The sequence below is a fragment of the Haliotis rufescens genome, unplaced genomic scaffold, assembly GCF_023055435.1.
Source record: "Haliotis rufescens isolate VD_foot unplaced genomic scaffold, xgHalRufe1.0.p SCAF_11, whole genome shotgun sequence".
Classification (NCBI taxonomy): domain Eukaryota; kingdom Metazoa; phylum Mollusca; class Gastropoda; order Lepetellida; family Haliotidae; genus Haliotis; species Haliotis rufescens.
Genome location: NW_025963791.1, coordinates 3,189,881 through 3,214,124, shown reverse-complemented (window position 1 = coordinate 3,214,124; position 24,244 = coordinate 3,189,881). Strand labels below are relative to the sequence as shown.

The following is a 24,244-nucleotide window of genomic DNA, read 5'->3' as shown; positions in this document are numbered from 1 at the left end:
TTCTGCAAGACTACGCTGTCTAAAAGTTTCCCTGACAGCAGAGAGGAATCTTTTAGATAACAACAGCATTACCACCATACTTAATAGTTTGTTTGAATCCAATGTGCCTGCTGTGTTAGTTGCAATGGTAGAGTGTATGTCGTTTAATGTTATTCAATATTGGCTACACGAACTATTTATTCTTTTGAAACTCTCATGAAATATTTACATATGATATGAGACGTCACTGATATCTACGCACCACTAAATACGTTGATGATACATTAAGGTGGAATGTATTAAACGGAAGACATCCCCCAACACGTGTATTTTGTGTCAATCTCATTCAACTCAAATCTTTTACACGCATAGCTTGTCGTAAGAAGTGACTAACGGGATCGGGTGGTCAGGCTCGCTGACTTGGTTGATGCATGTAATCGATCCCAATTGCGTGGATCGATGCTCATGATATCAATATCCATGTTTGGTCCATTCAGCTGGAATCAGGCGTTAAACAACAAACAAACAAACCATCCAAACAACCAACCTCTCTGAAAGACAGCTATTTTATCGGAGTTGGTTGGTTGGATGGTTGTTTTACGCCGCACTCAGAAGTATTCCAGCTATATGACGGCGGTCTGTAAATATTCGAGTCTGGACCAGACAATCCAGTGATTGATATCATGAACATCGATTCACGAAATTGGGATCGATGACATGTTTCAACCAAGTCAGCGAGCCTGACCACCCGATCCCGTTAGTCGCCTCTTACGACAAGCATAGTCGCCTTTTACGGCAAGCATGGGTTGCTAAAGACCTATTCTACCCCGTATCGTCACAGGCCTTTTATCAGAGTAAACGATCTGACGAAGTTATGATAACCATCAATCTGAAACTCGACATATACACAATAACGTTGAAAAAATAGTAATCATGTCATGTTTATTTCAGGCAGCGACATGCATTAAAATGGCAATACTCAACCTCTCCTAGTAAAATACTGTCATGTTTTAAACAAAATTTACGAATCCACACTGCACACCCCATTCATTAGCATTGCATGATTTTTTGTTATCAAGGTTTCTACAGACGAATGTCGTCTCTTGCATAGCATAAATCATTCTCATGGAAAATGCAAGAGCATGTTTATGGCATCTTTTAATACACAAAGAAATGTCATGTAAAGATTTCTGTCAAGGATTTTACAGGCGGTTCAACAAGCACCAAGCAAACACCGCCTCCCATGGATACTATCACGTCCCGCCAGAATTCACAGCACTGGTTTCAGATCTGGAAGCGTCTCATGACTGGTCCAAAATGTCAACATGAGGAATATTCGAAAATGAACATCCAATAAATACTGTGAATCAGTCAAATACAATTCGTATATTGTCCATGAAATTCCTTGTCAATCCTTTGTCAGATTTGAGAACTACATACAGAGCCGATGCAAACCCTGCACCAACTGCTGCAAACAACATCCATCGAAGCAGGTACGTGTCATCGCCGAATCTGTTCTCGTCATCGTCGAAAAACCGCTGGGACTCGGGATCAGGGGAGGTAATTATCTGCGGTCGTACATGATACAATACCTGGAAAAGGAATATTCTTTGAAGACACAATTCTTCTCAGTGACAATTTCCGTTATCAACGTAACGCACAGAATTAAATTTGCTAAGACGTATAGCTTCATTTGTGTTTTCAAAGAGACTATGGCTCCCTTGTCATCTAAAGCTCTGAAATTATTTTGATACACCAGCAGGAATTGCTAGCTTAAATAGCTTTACATAGAAACTATTGTTTATGATATCTCATGTATGTTATGATGACGAAACGATCGGTTGTCGACTCCCTTCTACATCGAAGAGTATATCGGTAATGAAACAACTCAAAGCCTAACATATTTTGCCCATGGGTTGTTTTAGATCAATGAGTCATCGAGTAAGGGTTGACGCCGCATTGAACAGTACTTCAGTGATAACACAGCCTATAGGCTTCACGTGGATGGCAGCTGGAAGTGATTCACTTCTCAGAGTTATGTTTGTTGTTCAACGCCGCACTCAGCAATACTCCAGCTGTGTGGGACGGTCTGTGAATAATCGAGTCTGGACCAGACAATCCAGTGGTTGTCATCATGGTCATCTGTCTACGCATTTGGGATACGATAACATGCATCAACCAAGTCAGCGAGCCTGACCACCTGATCCCGATCTTAGCACTACGATTGTAATAACCCCATGTTAAAGTATGGGTGTTAAGATAATCTTAGCGCTAAGATCGCTTTGTGGAAGGTGCCATCTAGTCCAAGGGTCGTAATTAGAACTCATCTTGGACTCGCAATCACTGCATCCTGGCATGACTAAGGGATGGAACTCTGCACAGCGAATTACAACTGTGAAGACCGCTGGGCAATCCTCGGGAGGATGAAAATGTGTCGTTACCTCTGTTGCTGCCCTGAAGCCTGACTGTATGGCACCGTTCATGAACCCACACCAAATCGTAGCTGTCTCAGTTCCAGCGAAATGGATCCTGAAAGGGTGAAGTGAAGTTTTGTGCTGAACTGAAGTGTTAATCCACACTACATTTATATATCTAAAAGCATAATAATCAGACAATAATAGACTTTAGTAATACCATTTGTGAAATTGAAACGTTGCCCCTGTAGCATGGTAGGCTATATTATCGCGGTAGTTAATTTGTAATGTATCGTAATGGCGTACACTTACTAACCTATTAAATATGTCATACGCAAAACGTTTGTTGTTCTTTGTTCAACTTTTACCAGTAAGAACTAATCGATGCTGATTATCTTGACCGAGTTCGGTAAACAAAGTACCTGGCATTAGCGACTCGAGGGCGGGAAACTCTTTATTATCGCGGTATGGCTTTTTTGTGGTATATTAGTGTGGAATACATGCTTTAGATCACTCCTGTTTTTGGATTATAAATAATCAGTATGCATAAGACCAAGGTTGGGTCAAGGGACTTCGTCCAAACAAATGTTTTCTTTTCTAATCAATTTCGAATGGTGGTAGGGGTAATTCCACTTCAAAAACATATTTCCAGAAACTATCATAAAAAAGTTAACCTGTATACTTACGAGTAGCCGTGACATACCGCAACGAGTCCTGTATTCGATCAAGCGATGAAATATCGTGCTAAGATTTGCATAAGTAAACAGTCGACAGGGGGTGTGGATGACGAGATTTAGCGATACCGCGATAATATAGAGTCAAACTATATAATTATGGTACTCTCATCTAGGAGACTGCACGACATAAAAAAAATGAGTAAATCAGGCAAACAAAGTGTGGTTGTTGAATAAATCATGTCAATTTGCCAAAGCATAGTCTCCCCTTCAGTGTTTAACTGCCGTATATGACGTTATGTAGCCATGTTTGTTTGTTGTTATACGTCATATACACAGAACTATTCCAGTTATGTAACGACAGTGTGTAAATAATCGAGTCTGGGCCAGATAATCCATCTACTCTCTTACTACAAGCATACGTTGCTGGGGACCTATATTCTTACCTGGACTGCTCACAGGTCTCATGCTGGGTATCCATTCAAGTGTCAGATACCTACAACTAAAGGAAATGTTTTTCCTGGAGACTATTTTGCCCTAGGACTTCAACTCACCGTTCAAACGGCTCCCTAAGGTCCTGATTGAAGTACTTGGTGGTTCCAGGGATGAGGGATTTGAGGAAGCATCCCCCGTTATACGGCTCCTTGCTCCAGTCCTTCTGGACGAAATCTTTATACTGACGGACATTCGGACCAAGGACGCTCTCGAGGAGGTCAATGATGGCGTCCTGTCGTCTTCGAGGCTGTTGCAGATATTACATTACATAACATCCACATTAATGTATTAAATGGATTCAAATGCATTTGGTCATCAAAAATATTTATTAAGATTATGAATTTTCCAACTATATATGACAGTGGCCTGTAAATAAGGTCCTCGCTGGGGTTCGATGACACGCTACCAATCCGCGCCATACCACTAATTCCACCACTTCAGTAGCCTGGTTCATTATGATGGGGACGTATTCTAAACCCTATTCCCGGTGTGTAGATCGACGGAATCAAACTCTTGTGTGAGCGAGTTTATTCAACTTTGGACACTTCTATGAAGTCAACGTATCAAGTAACTAGCATCAAATAAGCTTAATATAAGGCGTAAACCCTTTCTCCATGCCACTCCAGAAGAATGTCTACATGAGTAGGACAGAATACAAGTTTCACCACGGCTGTCAGCTCACTGTGGGAGGAAAGCCCGAATTGAGGCAGGTCTCAAACGTTTACCGAAACCTACGATAGCGGGAATGGTACTGAAACCCTAGAAACATAATCGGGGAGGATCGGAATTCGAATCCACGATCTCTCGTATGCCCAAAGGACGCAACTTTGCACAGCGAATTGCGACGCGTTAGACGACTGGGCCACCCGTATCCCCCACGTCTACATGAAGCCATTACGCCATACACGACCTATTACATTGGCCTATTTCACATAAGAACGTAGAGCCCGAATTAATCGAGTTTTTACAACATTTACTCACATCAGCCTCTGTGCCGTAAGCAGACGACAGGAAGCCAGCGAGGGCTGGGTTCCCTCTGGCAGACGTGGCATCATACGCAATCCCTATCGGGCCACGTTCTGGGTCCTCCAATACCGTTTGGAATCCAAAATGGCGCTTATCGGGCCCACTGTCCTTCCAGAACGGCTCTTCGAAGGTGACCGCAAATTTGACCAGGAAGGCTAGAGGCACGCTGTTCAGGAGGTTTATTTTCCTAGAGGGTAGGGGAGGCGTGAACTTGATTCTGGCTGAAGCGTAAAGGATGAGGTATAAGAGCACTTTTGGGCCACTGGATACTGTTATGGATGTTATCGGACAGGACCTATGAATAACGACATGATTTGTCCCATCCCGTGCAAGCGCTGCACTTACGACTCTGTGATGTACACAATTCAAGTGTGGTTAAATGAGTGAAACATGTTTTTCAAATCAAGAGAGAATCTAACATCAGATCAGTAAGACCGTAACCCAAGATGAATGATCCACCTTTTGTATTGTCCCGTATACGTGCCATAGACTTAGTTATGGCCGAACACTGGCAACATCTAACATCGACATTCTCGACACAGTTTAGCCGCACCTCATCTTCCCGAGGCAAGGGCGTTAACTGACTATAAAAGTCCAGTCTCCACCCTTGCCGAACAAGCCTGAAAGTTCCAGGCTCGATCGTAGCGCCACCTGTGGCTATTACGAGTTATGTCCCTTCTATGTCCCTCCTAGTGACCAATCAGATTCCACCTCAGTTCATATCCTTGCATTTGCTTCAAACAAAATGGCGGTGCCCAGTCACGACGATCTGATCAATAATCAATATCTACATTGTAATGGATCAGACAATCCAATGATTGACGTCATGAGGGTCGACCAACGCAATTTGGATACGATGACAAGAGGACAACCAGTCTGACAACCCGATCCATTCAACAGCCTCTTACAAGCATATATGTTGCAGATGGCTTATATTCTTACCAGGAATCTCCACGAATCCGATGATCTACGTATCCATATTTATATATGGCTATGTGTTACTTTGATACAGTACAGTCAAAACTCATAAACATGTACACTTCAAAATAATTCTTTAAGCACTCAGCTGGGTGTTTTTATTGCCTTTACTGCATGGCTACGTTGAGATATGAAGTTCCCTTAAATCACCTGCATGGTGTGGCGGTATCGCCATGATGACCCTGCTACACTGCACCTGGAGGCGGTTTTCGGTTACAACAGTAACCTTCTCCCCAGACTGAAAGAAGGGAATCATTCATAATTACAAAATATGCAATTGGTGGTGAGTCAAACAGATTCGCATGTTTATGTATCCTTTGGTTTTTACGAGCCACAAGTTCAGCACTATCGGAGCCCTCTGAAAATATGCTACGTCCCACGCTTTCGGTGTACAATGACACCCATTGAGCCTGACAACCTGACCACCCATGTCACCAAGTCCATAGAGTGCTCGGGACTTATTCTAACCCATGTCACCACACCGTCATACGTTTCCTGAAAGTATTCCATTTTACTTTTGAGTTGGACTCATACATTCTGCAAAGACACATTGGAACATTCCGCAGAGACAGTTATATCACGATGTGTCAGCATAATGTGGGCGGAAGCCCAAAGTGATGCAGGCTTTAGGCTTTAACACTTTAGTGAAACCCATGAGCTGGGCATGGTGCTGACAAACCAAGAAACGTTATCAGAGCCAACTGGAACTCGAACTATGATCATTTCTGATCAACCTGGTTCGGTTTTATCAAATAAACATGGCAACAACAAAAAACGAGTCTGCAAAATCTCCTCCTCCTTTTATAACAACTGCATTTCAACTAACCAGAATGCAATTATAACTATTCTACCTGAACTATATGCGTCACTGGGTGGTTCAAGTGCACGTTTCTCTTGCCGATCTTGTGCATCATGTGCGTGGCCAGCTGCTGAACTCCGCCCTGAAAACATACATCAAACAATACAGGAAAATATTTAGCTCATACAGTGATTGTTTGGAACTTGTTCGAGACTCTCAAACTGAATGGGTAAGTGATAAAATGATTCACCACTACACAGTCATGCACTAAATTCACCAACTAATCAAGCGAATGGCTGTTTAATGACTGACGACAACCATAAGGGCAATTGGAAATATGAGGTAGCATGTCGTTTAAGGGTGAATCCCTACAACACCACTGGATGGTAGCCCAAAGTTCATGATACTGATCAATCCATCAGTAAATATGAGGTTGATAGTGCTTAGCATCGTGCTAAGATTATTGCTACGTGCACGCATGGGTGTGCGGCTTCTTGTACAAGTCCGGACTTATGCCAGTCTTATATATAGTGCTCGTCCACTGAGTTACCAGGCGGGTACCCTACTTAGACACAGTATACTCACTTCGAGTCGACTAGGCCTTGTTTTAACCCCTTAAGGCGGTCCAGCAGTAAAGGTGTAAGCAGTTTCACACTTGGCATTACATACATTGTCCAAATCAAGACTGGAACGTCCCCCTTTCAACCATTCCATGCCTAAAAACCTGGCTCGATTACCAACATGGTGCAGCTAACTGAATGTTGCTTGAAGCGTAGTACAGGCAAACCCAATCACGCATGTGAGACTGCACATATCTTTTGGATGATCATTCGAAAATGGCATGCATAGAGGAAGGGATAGCTTACATTTTGGACACCTGTGAATAAATGCCCATCACGAAACATTGCGCGGCCATCTGCTGAGCCTACCTTGACCCTGCTTTCTCTGCCGGTGAACTCAGCCGGTGTGGTGAATATTTTCAGTCCTCCAGCCGAGTTGATATACATGAGGAAATACAACAGGGTCATTTCTGCCGGGGACAGACCAAACATACACCGACACGCCGCGTCTACAAGGTTCTTGGCCTCTGAAAGAAGAAACGCAAAACCTTGATCCAGACATCAATACGGCGCCAAAGTCAATATCTCCATCTCACTGTTACAGCCAAATGTCCGATATAAAGGTTTGAATCCAGGGCATCTTGAAAGCACACTTCATGTCTTTTATTAATAGACCCCGAGAATACAGCACAATTTGAGTTAAACCAAAAGGGGAAAAAAACTAATTCATAACAAAATTATCAGTTTCCTATAATTATTCACTCACCCGTGAGAGCCCAAGGACTTTTCACTGGATCACGGCGCTTGACGCCACGCAATCAACACTTATCATAGCCAGAGATGTGGAATATAGACTAAACATTATAGAACACACCATATCTAGATTGTTGGACAATGGGTGACTCCCAGGGAAGACATCTCGAGCTACCCTGGCTCGACGTTTTGGTTTGTTATATTTGTTGTTTAAAGCCGCACTCAGCAACATTACATATGTGTGACGGCGGCATGTAAATGATCAAGTCTAAACAGGCAAACCGTTGATTGATATTATGAGCAAAGCCAAACGTCGTCGGGGTACGATGGCTCGCAATCAACCAAGTCAATGAGACTTACCACCCCAATTCGATCCTATATGTCTGGGCTACTTCCTAGTCTGGGCTAATGCCGGCGTTGCTAGCCCACTGAGAGACACCATGCCCCAATTTAAGAGTGCAAGTATCCATGTCATATCTAACCTCCAAAGACCGCCTCCGTGGTCTAGTGGTAGAGCGTCCGCCCGAAGAGCGGAAGGTCCGGGGTTTGATCCCCGGCCGCGTCATACCAAAAGACGTTAAAGATGGTACTTATTGTTACCCTGTCTGGCGCTCGGCATTAAGGGGCTAAAACAAGGACTGGTCGGCTCGGAGTCAGTATACTGTGTCTGAGTGGGGTATTCATGTTAAACTGCGGCATGGTATCTCATCGAGCTAGCACTATAAATCGGCATCAGTCCGGACTAGTACAAGCAGCCACACAAACACACACACGTACATGCACGTCGCTATATAAGTGCAATAATCTTGGACGCGACGTAAAACCCCATTTCACCTCACCTCTAACCTCCAAAACTTTCAGAACTGTAACCACTTTAACTTGAATAGCAACACACTTTTCGTGAGGAATATTAGGAATATTAATTAAGCACATGTGTTCGCGGGATGTTTTAGTTATTCAGTAACTGTTGTAAAGCGTCGTACCTACAGTCCACAAGTTGTCATCCCGATATTTCTCGAACGTGATGCCGTCCCACTTGAGCGCCTCCACCGAGTTCTTCATGTCGCTCTGTGACAGGCGACCCTTCAGTCGTTTCAGCTGTTACCATGGCAACACAGAATAATTAAAATAACATAATTGATAATATAATATATGAAAAGATATCCCTATCTTCGTGTTATGTGGATAAAAGGAAGTCGCAGAACACAGCAAAAGTAGGTGTTGAGGATGTTCTAAATCAGTGGAGCAAAGCAGTCGTTAGAGTTCAGACAAAAGTTCCATTAATTTCCTTTTTAGAACAGGTCGCGTACTGCTAACGGCAAAAGTGTATAAGTGTAACGTCGCAACGTTCTTTATAGATTAAGGCGTCGCTGGATTGTTTGTGAATTGAAACCTCGATGCTTGACACCATGGAGGTACGATGACTCACAATTAGCCAACCGCCCGAACCTCTTACGACATGCATGAGATATCTTGTCACAAACGCGCTATCAAATAATCCCTGGTCTAGTGCATAAAAGCCTCTGCAAAGAAAGTGTTGGATCCCCGGGACCCTCATAGTGAGTGAGTATGGTTTTACGCCGCTTTTAGCAATATTCCAGCAATATCACGGCGGGGGACACCAGAAATGGGCTTAACACATTGTACCCATGTCGGGAATCGAACCTGGGTCTTCGGCGTGACGAGCGAACGCTTTAACCACTGGGCTACCTGACCGCCCCCCGGGACCCTCATACCATGTGACGTTAGCGATGGTACTTGTTACTCTGCATGGCGCTCGGCATTAAGCAGATAAAACAACTACTTGTTTTGTTTGTTTGCTGTTTAACGCCGCACTCAGCAATATTCTAGCTATATGACGGCGGTATGTAAATAATCGAATCTGGGCCAGACAATTCAGTGATTGATATCATGATCATCGAACCACGCAACTGGGAAACGATGACAAACATAAACTAATTTAGCTAACCTAGCTACCCGATCCCGTTAGTCGCCCCTTACAAGCATGGGTTACTGAAGACCTGTTCTAACTAGGATCTTCACGGGTCGGTCGGCTTGGAGTCGGGATACAGTGTCTGGGTGCGGTATCCATGTTAAACTACAGCATTGTGTTTCATTGAGCCGGCACTTTAAAGCTCTGCACGCTAACGTCGAACCCATTCGACAGAGGTGTCCATCCCCGTGCATCTGATGTCGAACCCATTCGACAGGCAAACAGCATAACAACACCCCAAAATAAAACTCGCCATATCTATTTACCAAGAAGGCTTTGCGTAACATTTAAATTACGTATGACATGCATAAATCCTCAGCTTGCTCAATATCAAAACGTTCAGTCATTTATTTACCTCAAAAAGAAAATATCGCGAGTTAAAAATGTTTCGGCCAAACTTCTCGGCACACAACTACCAGAAACGGCCATTGTTGACTTTTGGCACTTCACGTTGAGCGGCATGCAGTCCGATATTTTCTTTATAATTTCATCATTTTTCCTATTCGATCATAATTCTTTGTTTGCTGGCGAAAGGAAAACACTCATGTTCCTTAATTTCTAAAAATTAGCAACTTTCGGTGTAACTAATTGTAAACAAAAACAATCTGAATCGTAACATCATCGATTGGATGAAACTTGTACTATCATGGCAACGGCGGTAAACAAACAACTCCACATGCATAGTTATCCCGTTAGACTATTACAATCATTTTGTTACATGTAACTTAATTTTCTAGAATTATTGACACGTATGTATAAATCTTTGTAAAAAGAATTTCATTTTTAAAGAGTTTGCAAATGATTTCGTTTGATAAACTTTCCGACACATTGACAAGCCGACAAACAGCTGACAAACGTCAGTGATACGTTTGGGCGTGGCCTAACTCGCGATTTGTTGAGTTGAACAAAGTCAACAAACACTGCGAAAAATGACAAATATTGGATGATACGCAAAATCTGAACTGATATACATTCTAGGTAAACCATTCAATAGCAAAATAATGCATTTTATGAGAAATAATCAAAATACTTGCAATTTTAGCTATGATTTCTGAAACCGGAAGCACGTACCGCATGTGACACATGGAAGCAAAATATGCAAAAGTTGGTAAGCAATCATAAAGAAATTCCGAAATAGATTCAAATTCAAAAGAAAATACATAATTTACTATTTTTCGTCAACTCTTTACTATTTATTGATCTGGAGAGCAGTCTTTACTCCTATTTGTTTCATATTTCTTCGTGATTGTCGCCATCAAATGTGCAAGTCTAAATCCGAAACCGTAATGGATTTCACGCTCGATGATATTAATTTTAAAATATTTTCTAAAAACGAACGCAACGGAGAGCGATACAACGTATTGATATGCCATAATAATAACATAATATTGTTATAGGTCTAACATTACAAAAAGAACAATTTAAATATTAAAGATGTTGTTGAAAACTTTCTGAGAACCTCCCGTCCTCTGAACCGATAAAATTTTGGTACACAATGAGGTAGGGTAGTGTAAATATATATAGATTCTAGGCTCCTATATATGTGATTTTGTACCCAAAACAAATTAAATTGTACCCAAAATACTTTGTGAATTTGTACCTAAGAAAATAAGAAAATAGATCTATAATTATATTTATGTTTTCATGTAGATGAACAGAACACACAATAAAATATTTCATCAAGTTCCAAATATGATTATGACTGTGATCCTTGAAATTGATTGTTTAGTTTTGAGAGAAAATTGACGTCTTGTCACTGAAGGAGAGGCCAGTTAAGTTGGTTAAACCTAAGTTAGAATGAATTGTTTTGATAGGAAAGTGATATGTTAAGTTTAAGACACCAAATTAATGTATATCTTTGAAATAATTCTAGGTTGATCTACAAAATCACATACCCATTTGGGTAACAAATTACTAGAAATTTTGGGTACAAAAGTCACCACTGTACATTTCAACTGATTTTCGTGAATCAATGGGATAAAAAAAATTCGTCTGAATGATTCCTTTTCTCATTTTTTAAGACAAGAATTTGTTTTACATAACAAAACAGGCAGATCTACACAGATCACGTTTAGTCCTAAAAATGTTTAAAATATGGACACCTCAGAAATGAGGGCTTATAAGGTTATAATTCTACCTAACTTGTCACATGGTTTGACTTAGATCTAGGTCTACCTAAGAAAAGTCCTTATGAAAATCTGTTTTTAATTTTTTTATGACACTGACATTTCTGGCACTTAGACAAAGAGTATTCAAGGAAAGACAGATATGTTTTTGAATGAAAATATGACTTTCCTTTATAATTCTTTTTTCATGATGACAGGGGAACTTTTATACACACCAGCTAAGGAAGTTGTGATACTGTGATTGCATACAAAGAAAAAACAGGTTGGAAGCAGTACCTGTATGTATAAAATAGGCCACATAAGGTGAACAAAAGTAATGGATTGGCTGACTGGAAAAAATACATCTGGCAAGGGTAAACATGTACACAGGCATGTTTCTTTTCATTCCAACCAGAAGACTGAGATAGCATTGTCTAAGAAACCTGTGGCAAACTTACCAGCTCATGTGCCACCATGGTTCTTGTGATTAAACAAACAAAAATGTCATGTACTGTTACAAGTACTGTTACTGTAATTAAATTAAATTAATTCCTATTAAATTTTATTTTAGAATTGTTTTATTTGGAAACAAACCACATAATGCACAAGATTAATGTCCATATGAGTTTAGTATGTATATGTTAAGGATCTGATTTATTCATTATTCATGGAATACTAAAACTAAAATGATGACATCAGAGAGTTACTTATTCACATAGTTGATTTTCAGAGTGCAAGATAATAATTGTTGAATAAATATGTTTAAACTAAAGATAATAATTGAAGTTTGATCAGTTACACTGTGCTGATGCAAAGACTAATATGTACTGTCCCCACACACCATCATTGTGGGAAAAATAACTACCGGTATTAAATATAACTTAAAATTTTTAAACCTGTAAACAGCTGTAAATAATTAAACAATTACAAATCTATCATCAATACGCCATCATGGTGCCATTGGTGGTCTTCATATTTTTGGAATAAATTTAGAAATCCTTCGTGTAACTGTTCTAAAATCATGCTAGAATCTATGAATGTATTCCCGAAAGGAAGCTATCCTAAATGTAATGTGGAACTAACACCGAAAATATGTACGTAGCATTTTATTGCTTATATATACCCTATCATATTCAGCAACGCGGGGATGTTATTTTGAAACACGTTTTGTCAAGCCCATTTTCGCGCACCTGTTGAAGAGGGTGATCTTGCTGATCGACGATATCCATAGACGTATTACGTGGGATACACTTGTTGTAGTGAAACTTATCAGCGTTTACATCGCAGAAATATGAATCATGTCCCATTTATATTCACAACATTGAATGGTGATTCTTAAATATCAACAGAAGTTCAAATAAAAGATACCGAGAAACTTGCATGTGGCATGTTGATTTATCGTCTACCGTTTCCGGGTCACGGGAGCATGCAAGGTCAAACGGATTAACTAATACGCGAATTATATCGTCAAAGTCACATTTTTATTTCATGTTAGTGGCGATTACTGATACTGTGTATCGACTTATGTTTTTGCTGTATGTGATAGGCGAACTATTTCAAAATTTACTGTAATTGTTTTGTTTCGAAAGCTTATCAGCAGACTACCCCTGTCTGTGACATCACATCCGGTGACCTATGCACTTATTGAAATAGTGCTGTCAGAATTCACGATCTTTATTTTCATTTTTCTCTCGTCATATTTATTGGAATATGACGAATAAAACATTCTTCGATTGAGAAGATCGTCAACTTTCGCCAAGTTATATTTTTAAAGGCAATGTAAACTTTGTTGATGTTAAAATAGCAGTAAGATATGCGGAGATCGAGCGAAGCGCGCCATGTTTGATTTTAGGACGTCTGCTAGCATCATGACACGGGTTGTTTATTTTTGTATATCGTAAATATTCAACCAAAACGCTTGAAATTAGGATTAGTGAATATTTATAAGTCATTAATTGTTTCCTGCAAATTTTATAACATGACACGTCAGATTAACCCGAATATTCGTATTTCTGCAACCGACATGATGACCTCGAAAATTAAGTTATTTTTATGTTTAACGTTTAGATAATAAATTCACTGAAATGGTTCCTAATTTACCATCGCGCTGTTATTTGCTGATAAAAAAACCCGAATTTTTACTCAATTAAAATTAAGATATCGGAGGTATGATTATTGAAATCAATTTGCACAAATGTTACGATATTAAAAGGTTCCTAGCATGAAATGCAAACCACCTTCAATAACGCAATTCAGGTAAGTTCAAGAAAATTTACAAATTTTGTGTTCGCTTTGGTCTTAACATTGGTATGATTGAAAACATCAGGATATTTTTATATAGTACTGTGTAGTTTTCTATCAGGAATAAATGTGCAAAATATTTCTTCAATTGGCCCTTGTTTAATGAGGCACCGACTGTTTGAAATCACCCACCCTCTTTAGAGCGCCTTATGCTAAAATTAATCCAGCAGGCAGGGGTAAGAAGTGTGAAAATAATTCAGCAGGCTAAAGGTTAAACCGGGCATGCACTAGTCCCGACTAACGCGCGCACACACACACGTGCATGTCTCTATACAAGAGCAATAATCTTGAGCGCGACGTTCAACCACATTTCACTTCACCTCATCTCACCCACAAATAGTTCCAGCTACACACAAACAGACACACACAAAATATTACCCCCGTTTATCCTGGGTAGATGTCTTAGTTCTATTATGAAAAATTGCCTGGGACCATTTGCTACCACAGCATTGAGACATTTGTATTATTTCTTTGCCTGTCTGTTTGAATGTACCCAGAAGCGGTATGTACCTGACATGTCTTTGTTAAAAACTAACTACTAAATATCTCAATAAGGATTAATATCTCAGACCATTGCACCTACCTTCCAGGAGAATTGTATGACGTCGAGTCGCGTCTTCCATGCAAGTCTGGGGGTAGGGGTGAAGGGGGACTCTGTGTGGGGGGCCACGGGGTTGAAGGTGTCCATGCGGAACTTTTGCAGCAGATACTGCAGGTGTGTCTGCGGCCTGGAGAACGAGTGATTGGGTGAGTTGGGTAGAATTTTATGGAATATTCCAGCACTATCACTGCGCAGGACACCAGACCTGGAGGAACGATGGAACATGCATACATTGTGTGGATATAATGTTATTATTGGGTGGAACTGTTCACGCCAACTTGAAATGTTTTCTGCTGCTTTGAAGAGTATTTTAGTTATATCAGGGCGGATCGGCTTGATGTGGGAGTGAGTGAGTGAGTTGGGTTTAACGCCGCTTTTAATATTATTCAAGTTATATCACGGGGTGTCAGCTCAATGTGGGAGGAAAGCCCGAAGTGATGCAGGTCTCAGACGTTTACCACTTCGGTGAAACCCACGAGCACGGGTATGGTGCTAACAAACCTAGAAACATAATCGCGGCGAACCGGGATTCGAACACACAATCATAGGTTTCTGGCGTGCCCAAGGGACGCAACTCTGCACAGCGAATCGCGGCGCCTTAGACGGCTGGGCCATCCATGGCCCCCGCTTGATGTGGGAAGTGAGCAGGAAGTGATGAAGGTCAAGGACGTTTACAATTTTGGGAAACGAAATTTAAATAGAAACACAAGGAATCGTAAACTACTTTTAGCGTCATGGTACGACTGAAGCTCGGGTATCACCCATTTTTTGCATCGGCTCCTTTTTTAGTCAACGAAATCAAGGGACATGACGACACAATCCCCAAATCATCGAGGACTCAAATATACAAATACATTCTGGTTAATTGTTTAGTTTCAGTCATTTCATCAAAATGATTTAAGTAGTTTGTGATATTAACATGGGCTCATTTATAGTATAGTGATCCATGTGCACATTGACTAACGCCCATCCACCTTACCTGCCGACCCACTCGCCCCCGAGGTCCCAGAAGTCCTTGGTGCCATCTGCTGCGTCAAGCTGCCGGGTCTCCGTCCTCCCGCCTATTCGGCCTGTCAATAAGTGAACAGCAAGGGGAAGTTAATAAAATCGTTCCAATCACGTCATGGAAATGTTTTTGTGAAGTAATAAGGTGAGGTGAGGTGAAATTAGGTTTAACGTCGCGTCCAAGATTATTGCACTTATATAGCGACGTGCATGCACGTGTATGTGTGTGTGTGGCTGCTTGTACTAGTCCGGACTGATGCCGATTTATAGTGCTAGCTCACTGAGATACCATGCCGCAGTTTAACATGAATACCCCACTTAGACACAGTATACTGACTCCGAGCCGAACAGTGCTTGTTTTAGCCCCTAATGCCGAGCGCCAGACAGGGTAACATCAAATACCATCTTTAACGTCTTTTGGTATGACGCGGCCGGGGATCAAACCCCGGACCTATCGCTCGCCGGACGGACGCTCTACCACAAGACCACGGGGGCGGTTTGAAGTATTAAGCAATCAATAAATTTGCAATAAAGGTACTAATGACCTTTTCGCAAAGAATCGAAACATTCAAGAATGGCCGCATTGCACCCACAGGGATAAATTGGTTAATATGTTGAGCAAATTATTTTTGTCTTCACAGTGATTGGCTCAGAGACCTTATACCGATGGTATACGGTCTTCTATTGGCTATTCAAATCAGTTCACGTAAATATTTGATATAACGCCGTTCCAACAACATAAGCCGATAAATCTTCTTGCGATTGGCAAACGCGCATTTTCTTCAAACAAAGACTATGCGAATTACATAGAATAACCTACTTGCAACATAATAGCCAAAAAACACTCGGACATTTAATGGATAATTCATCGTAGCTCGAGTAGGTTTTTCTTTAAGAACTAGTCAAATAGCAATTCAAACAAAGTCACTTGCCCAAGGAGACCGGAGCCCTAGTGAAGCCAAACCGCCGAAACGCGTTCACCCATTCAAGGACTCGATCTCTGCCCACCAACGTTTCTTAACTTCAGCTGATTTGTGAGCTGTGCAGAATGGCTCTGTGTACGTACTCATGGACTGTATGATCTTCTTGTGAAATAAACATGATTGTGTCTGTACAGTACTAACGTGTCCATATCGAGATAACAGACCGTATGGTGTTTTGGCTATTAACAAGCCCCCAAATAGCAGTCTATGCAACGGAAGGGAACATAGCGCGTAAACCTGTCAGTGTGATATAGCGGTTTGTACATGTGATTACTATCAGTCTGATATACACCGCCTGTAATTGTATATGAGGCTGTTGTTCTCCTTTTGCGGTTACCGTATCACCTGCCCCGTTTATCAGCTGCTCTATATAGTCACTCCCGGGTTAAGGATCGGCCCGTCAGAAAGGTGAGCCTATGTGCTCTGAAGCATATACAGCCCACTCTACATCTCCGATTGGCTTCACATCATAAAACATTTTTTTAAAGACGATATCTTCCTTAATCATTAACGTATATTTTATTTCATAGAAAGTAAACTGCTACCGGGTTTTCTATCGACTACGTCATATGCCTAATTGTAATAAAGAAGTCGTTCATCGATTATATCATCTCCTTACTTTATACGCTAACTTCTAAATGCCTCTCAAAGATATCATAGGCCTTTTGTTACGCGAGGTACGGGTGTCATGAATAATGTCCTGATTCTCATAAAAAGGAATTATTTGTTCTACTTTGTACATCTAAATATCAATACAATTATGTCTTTAATGGAGTAACATAGATATCACATTTAAAGGAATATGGTCGTAGAAACGTGCAATCTTAGACTTTTTGGCAATGGCAATATCAATAATGAGTGGGTTAGTTGAGTTGAACGTCACTTTAAACAGTATTTCTGTTACACCAATTATTAAGGCATGTCTAATGTGGGGGGAAAGCCCAACATGGCGCTGGCCGTAGATGTATGCAATGGTAAAACCTGGGATATTTTGTACTCATATTGTAACGAAGTGATTGTGTGTGTGTGCGTGCGTGCGTGCGTGTGTGCTAATGCCGATATTTTTGTGCCTGCCCACGGAGATACACTGCCTCTATCATTCGTGACCAACTCGTGTTATTCCGGGACAGGCCGAATAGCGACTCGTGCCATTTTTGCGACCCGGTTCCGTCTTAGCGCAAACGGGCATACCTAAAACAATTGTCAATTCGTTCACATATATTTCCCCATATATTTATATATTTCAAATGCACTTTAGAGCACAGTGGGACATCCGGAATTATACAGTATGACTGAACACATTTAACTATGTCTTGGGTATATTTTTTGAAATCATATGCGCATTCTGATTGGTTTGTCGTATTTTCGCACATAACATTCATCGACAGGGGAACAAGTCTTCTTGCAAGTTACGGAAAGGGGCGAGTGGTGACGAATGTGCCTCTATTACTAGGAATGAAAGAACTATATATACTGAACCGCAAAAGAAACGCCACTCAATGTAACATTGCATGAAAAGTTGTCATTTAAATAGCAGGGTCATTTTGTCAAAGTTTCTAAAGTTTAATTTACCTTTTCCGGAAAAATGAAATTTGATGATAAAATAAAGCAGATGACAATAAAACCGATCGCCCAAACGCATGGTTACCCGATGCACGTGAGTTCCGTGAAAATTGAAATGCACATGCGTTCCCTCATTTCTTGCCCTTTAATAATCCGCCCAGATCGGATAACATTCATTCGTTATTGAATTGTTACCACATGCCAAGATTGACAAGAAATCAGCGACACCAAGCCCTTGGACGATTGCAAGCTGGACAAACCACCCGGCAAGTAGCCAATGCATTTCAAGTCCACGTAAGGACCACATACAGGGCTCCAGCAATGGTACCATGACCACCAACACTACAGATGACCGACCACGTTGTGGAAGACGAAGCGTCACCACCCGACGTCAGGATCGTCAGATTGTGCATCTTTAAGATCGCTTTGTTACTGCTGCGGAAACTGCTCGACAGACCATGGGGACACACCAGCGACACATTAGTGCGGACACCTTGCGTCGACGATTGACGAGCACCTCCACTATCACGGGCAAAACCGAGGACCCATTCTGACATCACGTCATCGCCGGGACCGTCTTCAGTGGGCAACACAGCACCAGCGTTAGCGCTACCAGCAGTGGTGAAATGTCCTCTTCTCAGACGAGAGCCGTTACTGTATCTCAACAGCAGATAGCAGAGAGTCTGGCGACGCCGTGGGGAACGATATTCGGATGCTTGTGTTGTTGAGAGAGATTCGTGGGCTGGTCCGAGCATCATGGCATGGGGTGGAATTGGTCTTGCACAGATGGTCGGCCCTGTGGTCTTCCAGAACATCGGTCCAGGGAGAGGCAATGGTGTCACAGCAGCTCGGCACATTGATTAAGTCTTGAGACTACACGCCATACCTCATTTAGCACGTCGCCGCAACCACGAGTTTCATCAAGAGAACGCCCGTGCCCACACTGCAAGAGCTAAAAGAGACTTCATCCTGCAGAATGGCATCAGAACCATGCCTGCCCTCAGTCCCGATTTAAATCCCATTGAGCACCTGTGGGACGATATTCAAAGACGGCTGAATGACGTCCGACCAAGGCCGGCAACTGCAGCTGAACTGCGTCAGGCGTTCCTCAGAGTGTGGGCTCAAGGGCCTATGGCCTTCATCAACCGCCTCCTCATCCATTCCATGTATCGACGTTACGTCAATGCACATGGCGGACACACGAGAAACACTTGTGATGCCATTGTCTCAGAGACTAAGGGGCGGTCGGGTAGCCTGGTAGTTAAAGCGTTCGCTCGTCACGCTGAAAACCCGGGTTCGATTCCCGACATGGGTACAATGTGTGAAGCCCATTTCTGGTGTCCCCCGCCGTGATATTGCTGAAATATTGCTAAAAGCGGCGTAAAATCAAACTCACTCACTCACTCTCAGAGACTAGTGTTGTGTTTCACTTTAAGAACATTTGACACTTTAATTTCAACCTTGATGATCTGTTTTGCCAGGTTTCATCTTTTTAATATGTCTCAAAGTATGTTTACAGTGTTTGGACAATTAAGGTTTCTCATATCTATCCATGGCGACGTTTCTTTTGTGGTTCAGTATATTATATAAACTACTCAAAGGAAGTTCAAGAAAACCGCACTCATATTAACAAAGACACATACATATATCTCTTGGCTCATTACAAAAAAATACGTCCTTTCCAAAAATTACATCTTACAATATTTTCATTTTTCATGTCATAGACTAAATGTTAGTCTAAAGCCCCATTCACATGGACACTTTCGCTTACATTAGTAAATATACCCCATAAGTAAATTTGCTTACATGAGTAAAATGTGAATGGGGCTTAAGTTTAAGTCCTTGTTACTTGTATTTAAGTGATATTACGCATGCAACACGTGATAGTGAGTATGTGAGTGAATATAGTCTGCGGCAGTCAGCAACATTACAAGTCCACCATAACGGCCTGTAGCTGGCCTAGGCCAGTCGAACCAGTGGTACTGGCTTGACCAAGCCATCGGATAAACTCTGCCAAATCACACACGCAACGATCTGCTCCCCCTTTTTGAGTCGACTGTTACCACATGGACGTACTTGGGTCTTCTTAGACAAGCAATTTATTGCTCAATTAACTCATTCAAAGCATGCATTCTGTCTCTGCACACACCGAGAAGACTGTTAAGTATAATAACAATTGTGTAACCTAACAAAAGCGTCCAACTGGTTTCAGAATTACTGCAGCAATATATCAGTGGGGCCTCGGAATGAACTTCCCACAGCGAATCACTGAGACGCCCGAACATTGGTTTCGGCGTGCACACGAACATTAACCATTCTTCGCACAGACTCAACATTAAAAGTAGGGTAACCCCGATATACCTGTCAAGGTAGGGCTGACCTACATACGATATAGAGCATAATTAATAGTGTTATAGAAGTGAATCTATTGTATGAATACCTTCAGCGCATACTTATGAGACTCAACCTTGCCATAAGGCCTGATCATGACTTTTTTAGAACTTGGTTTACGAATCTGCCGACTCCAAAACATGAAAATGTATAATTTTAAAATAAAAATGAAAAGCAGTGGGGTTTTGTATTCCGGCAAGAAAGTAGAATGTTTAAAAAAACTCATTTACTGACGCTATCAAAATAAATATACATTATATTGTAATAATTGTATACTAGTATATGTATTATTCGAAATAACATTAAAATCTGTTGACAATACATTTTACTTCGAAAAACGAATTATGACGAATCGCGACAGATCCTTGCCTATAACAGAAGGGAAGTAACTCAATGCGTCATATCCAACATACTTCTGAGGAAATAAAAACAGCATATGAAAATGGAATTTTCATATCGATTTCGTTCGACCTACCGATCTGATTATTTGGCCCAAAGTTCGTAAACCGATAAAATAGAAAGTCGGTGCCTATAAGCGTAGTTGTAACGTGGTTGTGACGGAGCAGCGGCTGACACCAGCACCGCATGTTCCCTGCATCTCTTCACTGGCTAGGTTTGGTTTTGTTGTTTAACGCCGCACTCAGCAATATTCCATTTATATGACTGTGGTCTGTAAAGAATAGTCTGGACCAGACAACCCAGTGATTGACATCATCAGCATCGATCCATGCAATTGGGATACGATGACAGTTAACTGACTATAAAAGTCCAGTTTCCACCCTTGCCGAACTAGATTTTGGCTGGACTAACGAGTCTATGCATAGTCCAATCAAAATCGCGCAAGGAAATCGAAATCCGGTTCGTAAATTGTCATGTAGATTTCGGTCAATTGCAGGATTTGCAAAACATGTGCACCGCCAACTCATTGTCAACAGATACTTTCCAAATCTTTTCATGGTTTTAATCAAGGTGCTGGCGTAATTTGATGCACTTCGCGATGTAAGACTCGTTTTATCACAGTTTAGATCTTGATTATCTACCAGATCGTCCTGACTGGGCGCCGCCATTTTGTTTGAATCAAATGCAAGTGATACGAGAGGTCGAATCTGATTGTCCATAGGAGAGGCATAGAAGGGACATCACTCGTAATAGCCACTGGTGGCGCGACGATCGAGCCCAGAAATTCCAGCCTTGTTCGGCAAGCGTGGAAACTGGATTTGTAAAGTCCGTTAACTCTCTTGCCTGGGGAAGATGATTCTAATCCGGCTCTTCACGGGTTTAACTGGCTAGGTATACGTGCTTTACCGACATCTTGCTTCTACCATGACGTAGGTATCCGGTAATATTATCAGAAAGTCCATTTTCACAGAAAACAGCTTGTCTGCAGTCATTATTGCATGGCTGTCAACAGCTGTTCAACCATTGCGTAATGCAGATTTTTCCTTACATGCTCTGGCAACATGTGCATCATCAACGATCTACGTCCGCAGATCACAGTTTGTGCAGCACGTAACAAGGCATGGTAGCCTCCTATGGGAGGAAATCTCAAAGTGGTGCAGGGCGCGGTGGGATATCCTAGTGGTTGAAGCATTCGCCCACCAATTTCTGTGGTGGACTTGCTGGAACATTGCAAAAAGCGGCGTAAAACCATAATCACACACTCACTCAACGCGCATACATTTACCGCTTTATTAACAAAATTACATGATTATTAAACGAAGATTGCCAAATCACAAAACGCACCCTCCTTATCCAAAACGCTGTATCCGTGTTTTAAACCCAAATCTGGTTTCGGTCTGATTGGACAAGTGTTGTTATCAGTACGAATCTAGGAATCAAAACCATGACAACCGAAATGTCATTCGACAACTTAAGGGCGGAACACTTAACATCGAATTGCGACGCTTCAGATAATAGAGATTTTTTTAAATTCTGAAGAGAGATGATGCGTACATACCAACCAAAGTGTTTTCCATAGCTTTCAATTCAAGTCAACTAACATGACCTAGAAAATATTAATTTTAATTTGTTTGGTGTCAATGTCTCCTTTTAACCAGAACAAAACATGTCACGTGTATAGATGATTGCTCCTCTCCACTGTAAATATAACCGGATTCCAACAATGCTATGTAAATATTACAGTATGTATATGAAAGTTAAATAGAGTACGCCTTGGATAGTATCTTGAGATACCTTGATCTTATCGATGATAAGCCAACATGTGAGGAACAACTTACACACGGTTCTAAAAATAGCAGTGTATACATAAATATACATAAATGTGTTCAAATCACAGCAAATTCTGATTTAATTCGAATGAAACGTTTTCATATTTAGCTTTGAAGCTAAAACGAGTCTCTTTATGCTTTATTTATAAAACTGCTCGAACAATCGATGATAATAGGTGTTTAAGGGCAGTTGCTATCACCAGATTGTACACTATTTGCAGTCGAAACATGTAGAATTATAATTTCCTTGAATATTGAGTCACTGTGACCCATTCATTCACAGAGTTTAACAGAATCGATTCCAGCTTTATCTAGCTTTTAGATAAGAAATCATGAATACATAACCAGATGGAAGCTAAATCTAATTTCTCGTGACACAGTTAATAATCTGTGTATACAATTCTTTGTGGGCATGGCAGAGGAGGTGGCCCCAAACAGTCGCATCAACTGCTTTTGATGAACCCGATGCTGTCAGAACAGGACGACTACGTGATTCTCAGCTCATACTGTCTGTCTCGTTATACCGCTAATACGGTAACACTTCTGCATGGTTCGACAGCCAAGGTCGTTTTATTTATAGGTCATACAAATGAATGAGTTGGAGATAATTTTTCCATTGTTTCACTGAATCAGCGTCAGAAAAATAATGAGGTGAATTTAACGAAATTAACAACGTACCCTCGTTATAACATGATCATCGAAACGCCGGTAACTCACCCTTGGCTTCGAGAAGACATATTTTTAGACCTCGGTCCTTCTTCAGTAAATAAAACGCTGCTGACAGTCCTGACAGACCGCCCCCAACAATTACAACGTCCACTTCATATGATTCCATAGTTAAACTTCATGAAGTTACCGCTTCAAACACATCACCTGTATGTACCGCATAACCTTCGACATGCACATCACACGCTGGCTTTCATCGTGCTGGAGATCACGTGATACTGATTAGACCACGTGAGGGCAAGAGCGTCGTCTGCTACAAATGATAGGCGAGTCAGAAGTCGATTTGTGCTTGCCACTGACAGCCGGCTGTGTTGTATTTAGGCGGCTGTCAATTTGTTTATATTTTCAAAGCCGAGTTAAGAAATATCTTTTCAAACTGTTCAATTGCTTAATAAATATCGATCTTCTTTCGACGTTACCGTCACGATTGATGTTAAAACATTTAATTTTAACGTCGCGTTCGAGATAATTAGGCTTATATAGCGGCGTGCATGCACTTGTGCGTGTGTGTGCGTGTGTGTGTGTGTGTGTGTGTGTGTGCTTGTACTAGTCCGGACTAACGCCGATTTTACAGTGCAAGCCCATTGAAATGCCATGCCGCAGTTTAACCCTGATACCACACTCAGACACAGTATACTGACTTCGAGCCGTACAGTCCTTGTTTTAGCCC

At 41.3% G+C, this 24,244-nt stretch overlaps 1 protein-coding gene across 2 annotated transcripts; it reads right to left on the bottom strand.

The window, feature by feature from the left end:
* Window positions 1-904: 904 nt before the first annotated feature.
* LOC124144532 (probable flavin-containing monoamine oxidase A) lies at window positions 905-23,792 on the bottom strand. Of its 2 annotated transcripts, none has more exons than XM_046513974.2 (11): window positions 23,566-23,792; window positions 15,658-15,748; window positions 14,661-14,883; window positions 8,662-8,776; window positions 7,295-7,452; window positions 6,418-6,507; window positions 5,717-5,804; window positions 4,544-4,809; window positions 3,622-3,809; window positions 2,421-2,508; window positions 905-1,571 (listed from the first exon to the last, which is right to left on the bottom strand). In XM_046513974.2, the coding sequence occupies exons 1-11, from the start codon at window positions 23,681-23,683 to the stop codon at window positions 1,347-1,349; spliced, it is 1,650 nt and encodes a 549-aa protein (XP_046369930.1). In that variant the 5' UTR covers window positions 23,684-23,792; the 3' UTR covers window positions 905-1,346. The 2 variants fall into 2 exon arrangements, with proteins under 2 accessions (XP_046369930.1, XP_046369931.1); XM_046513975.2 differs by having other exon boundaries at window positions 14,661-14,805.
* Window positions 23,793-24,244: the final 452 nt, after the last annotated feature.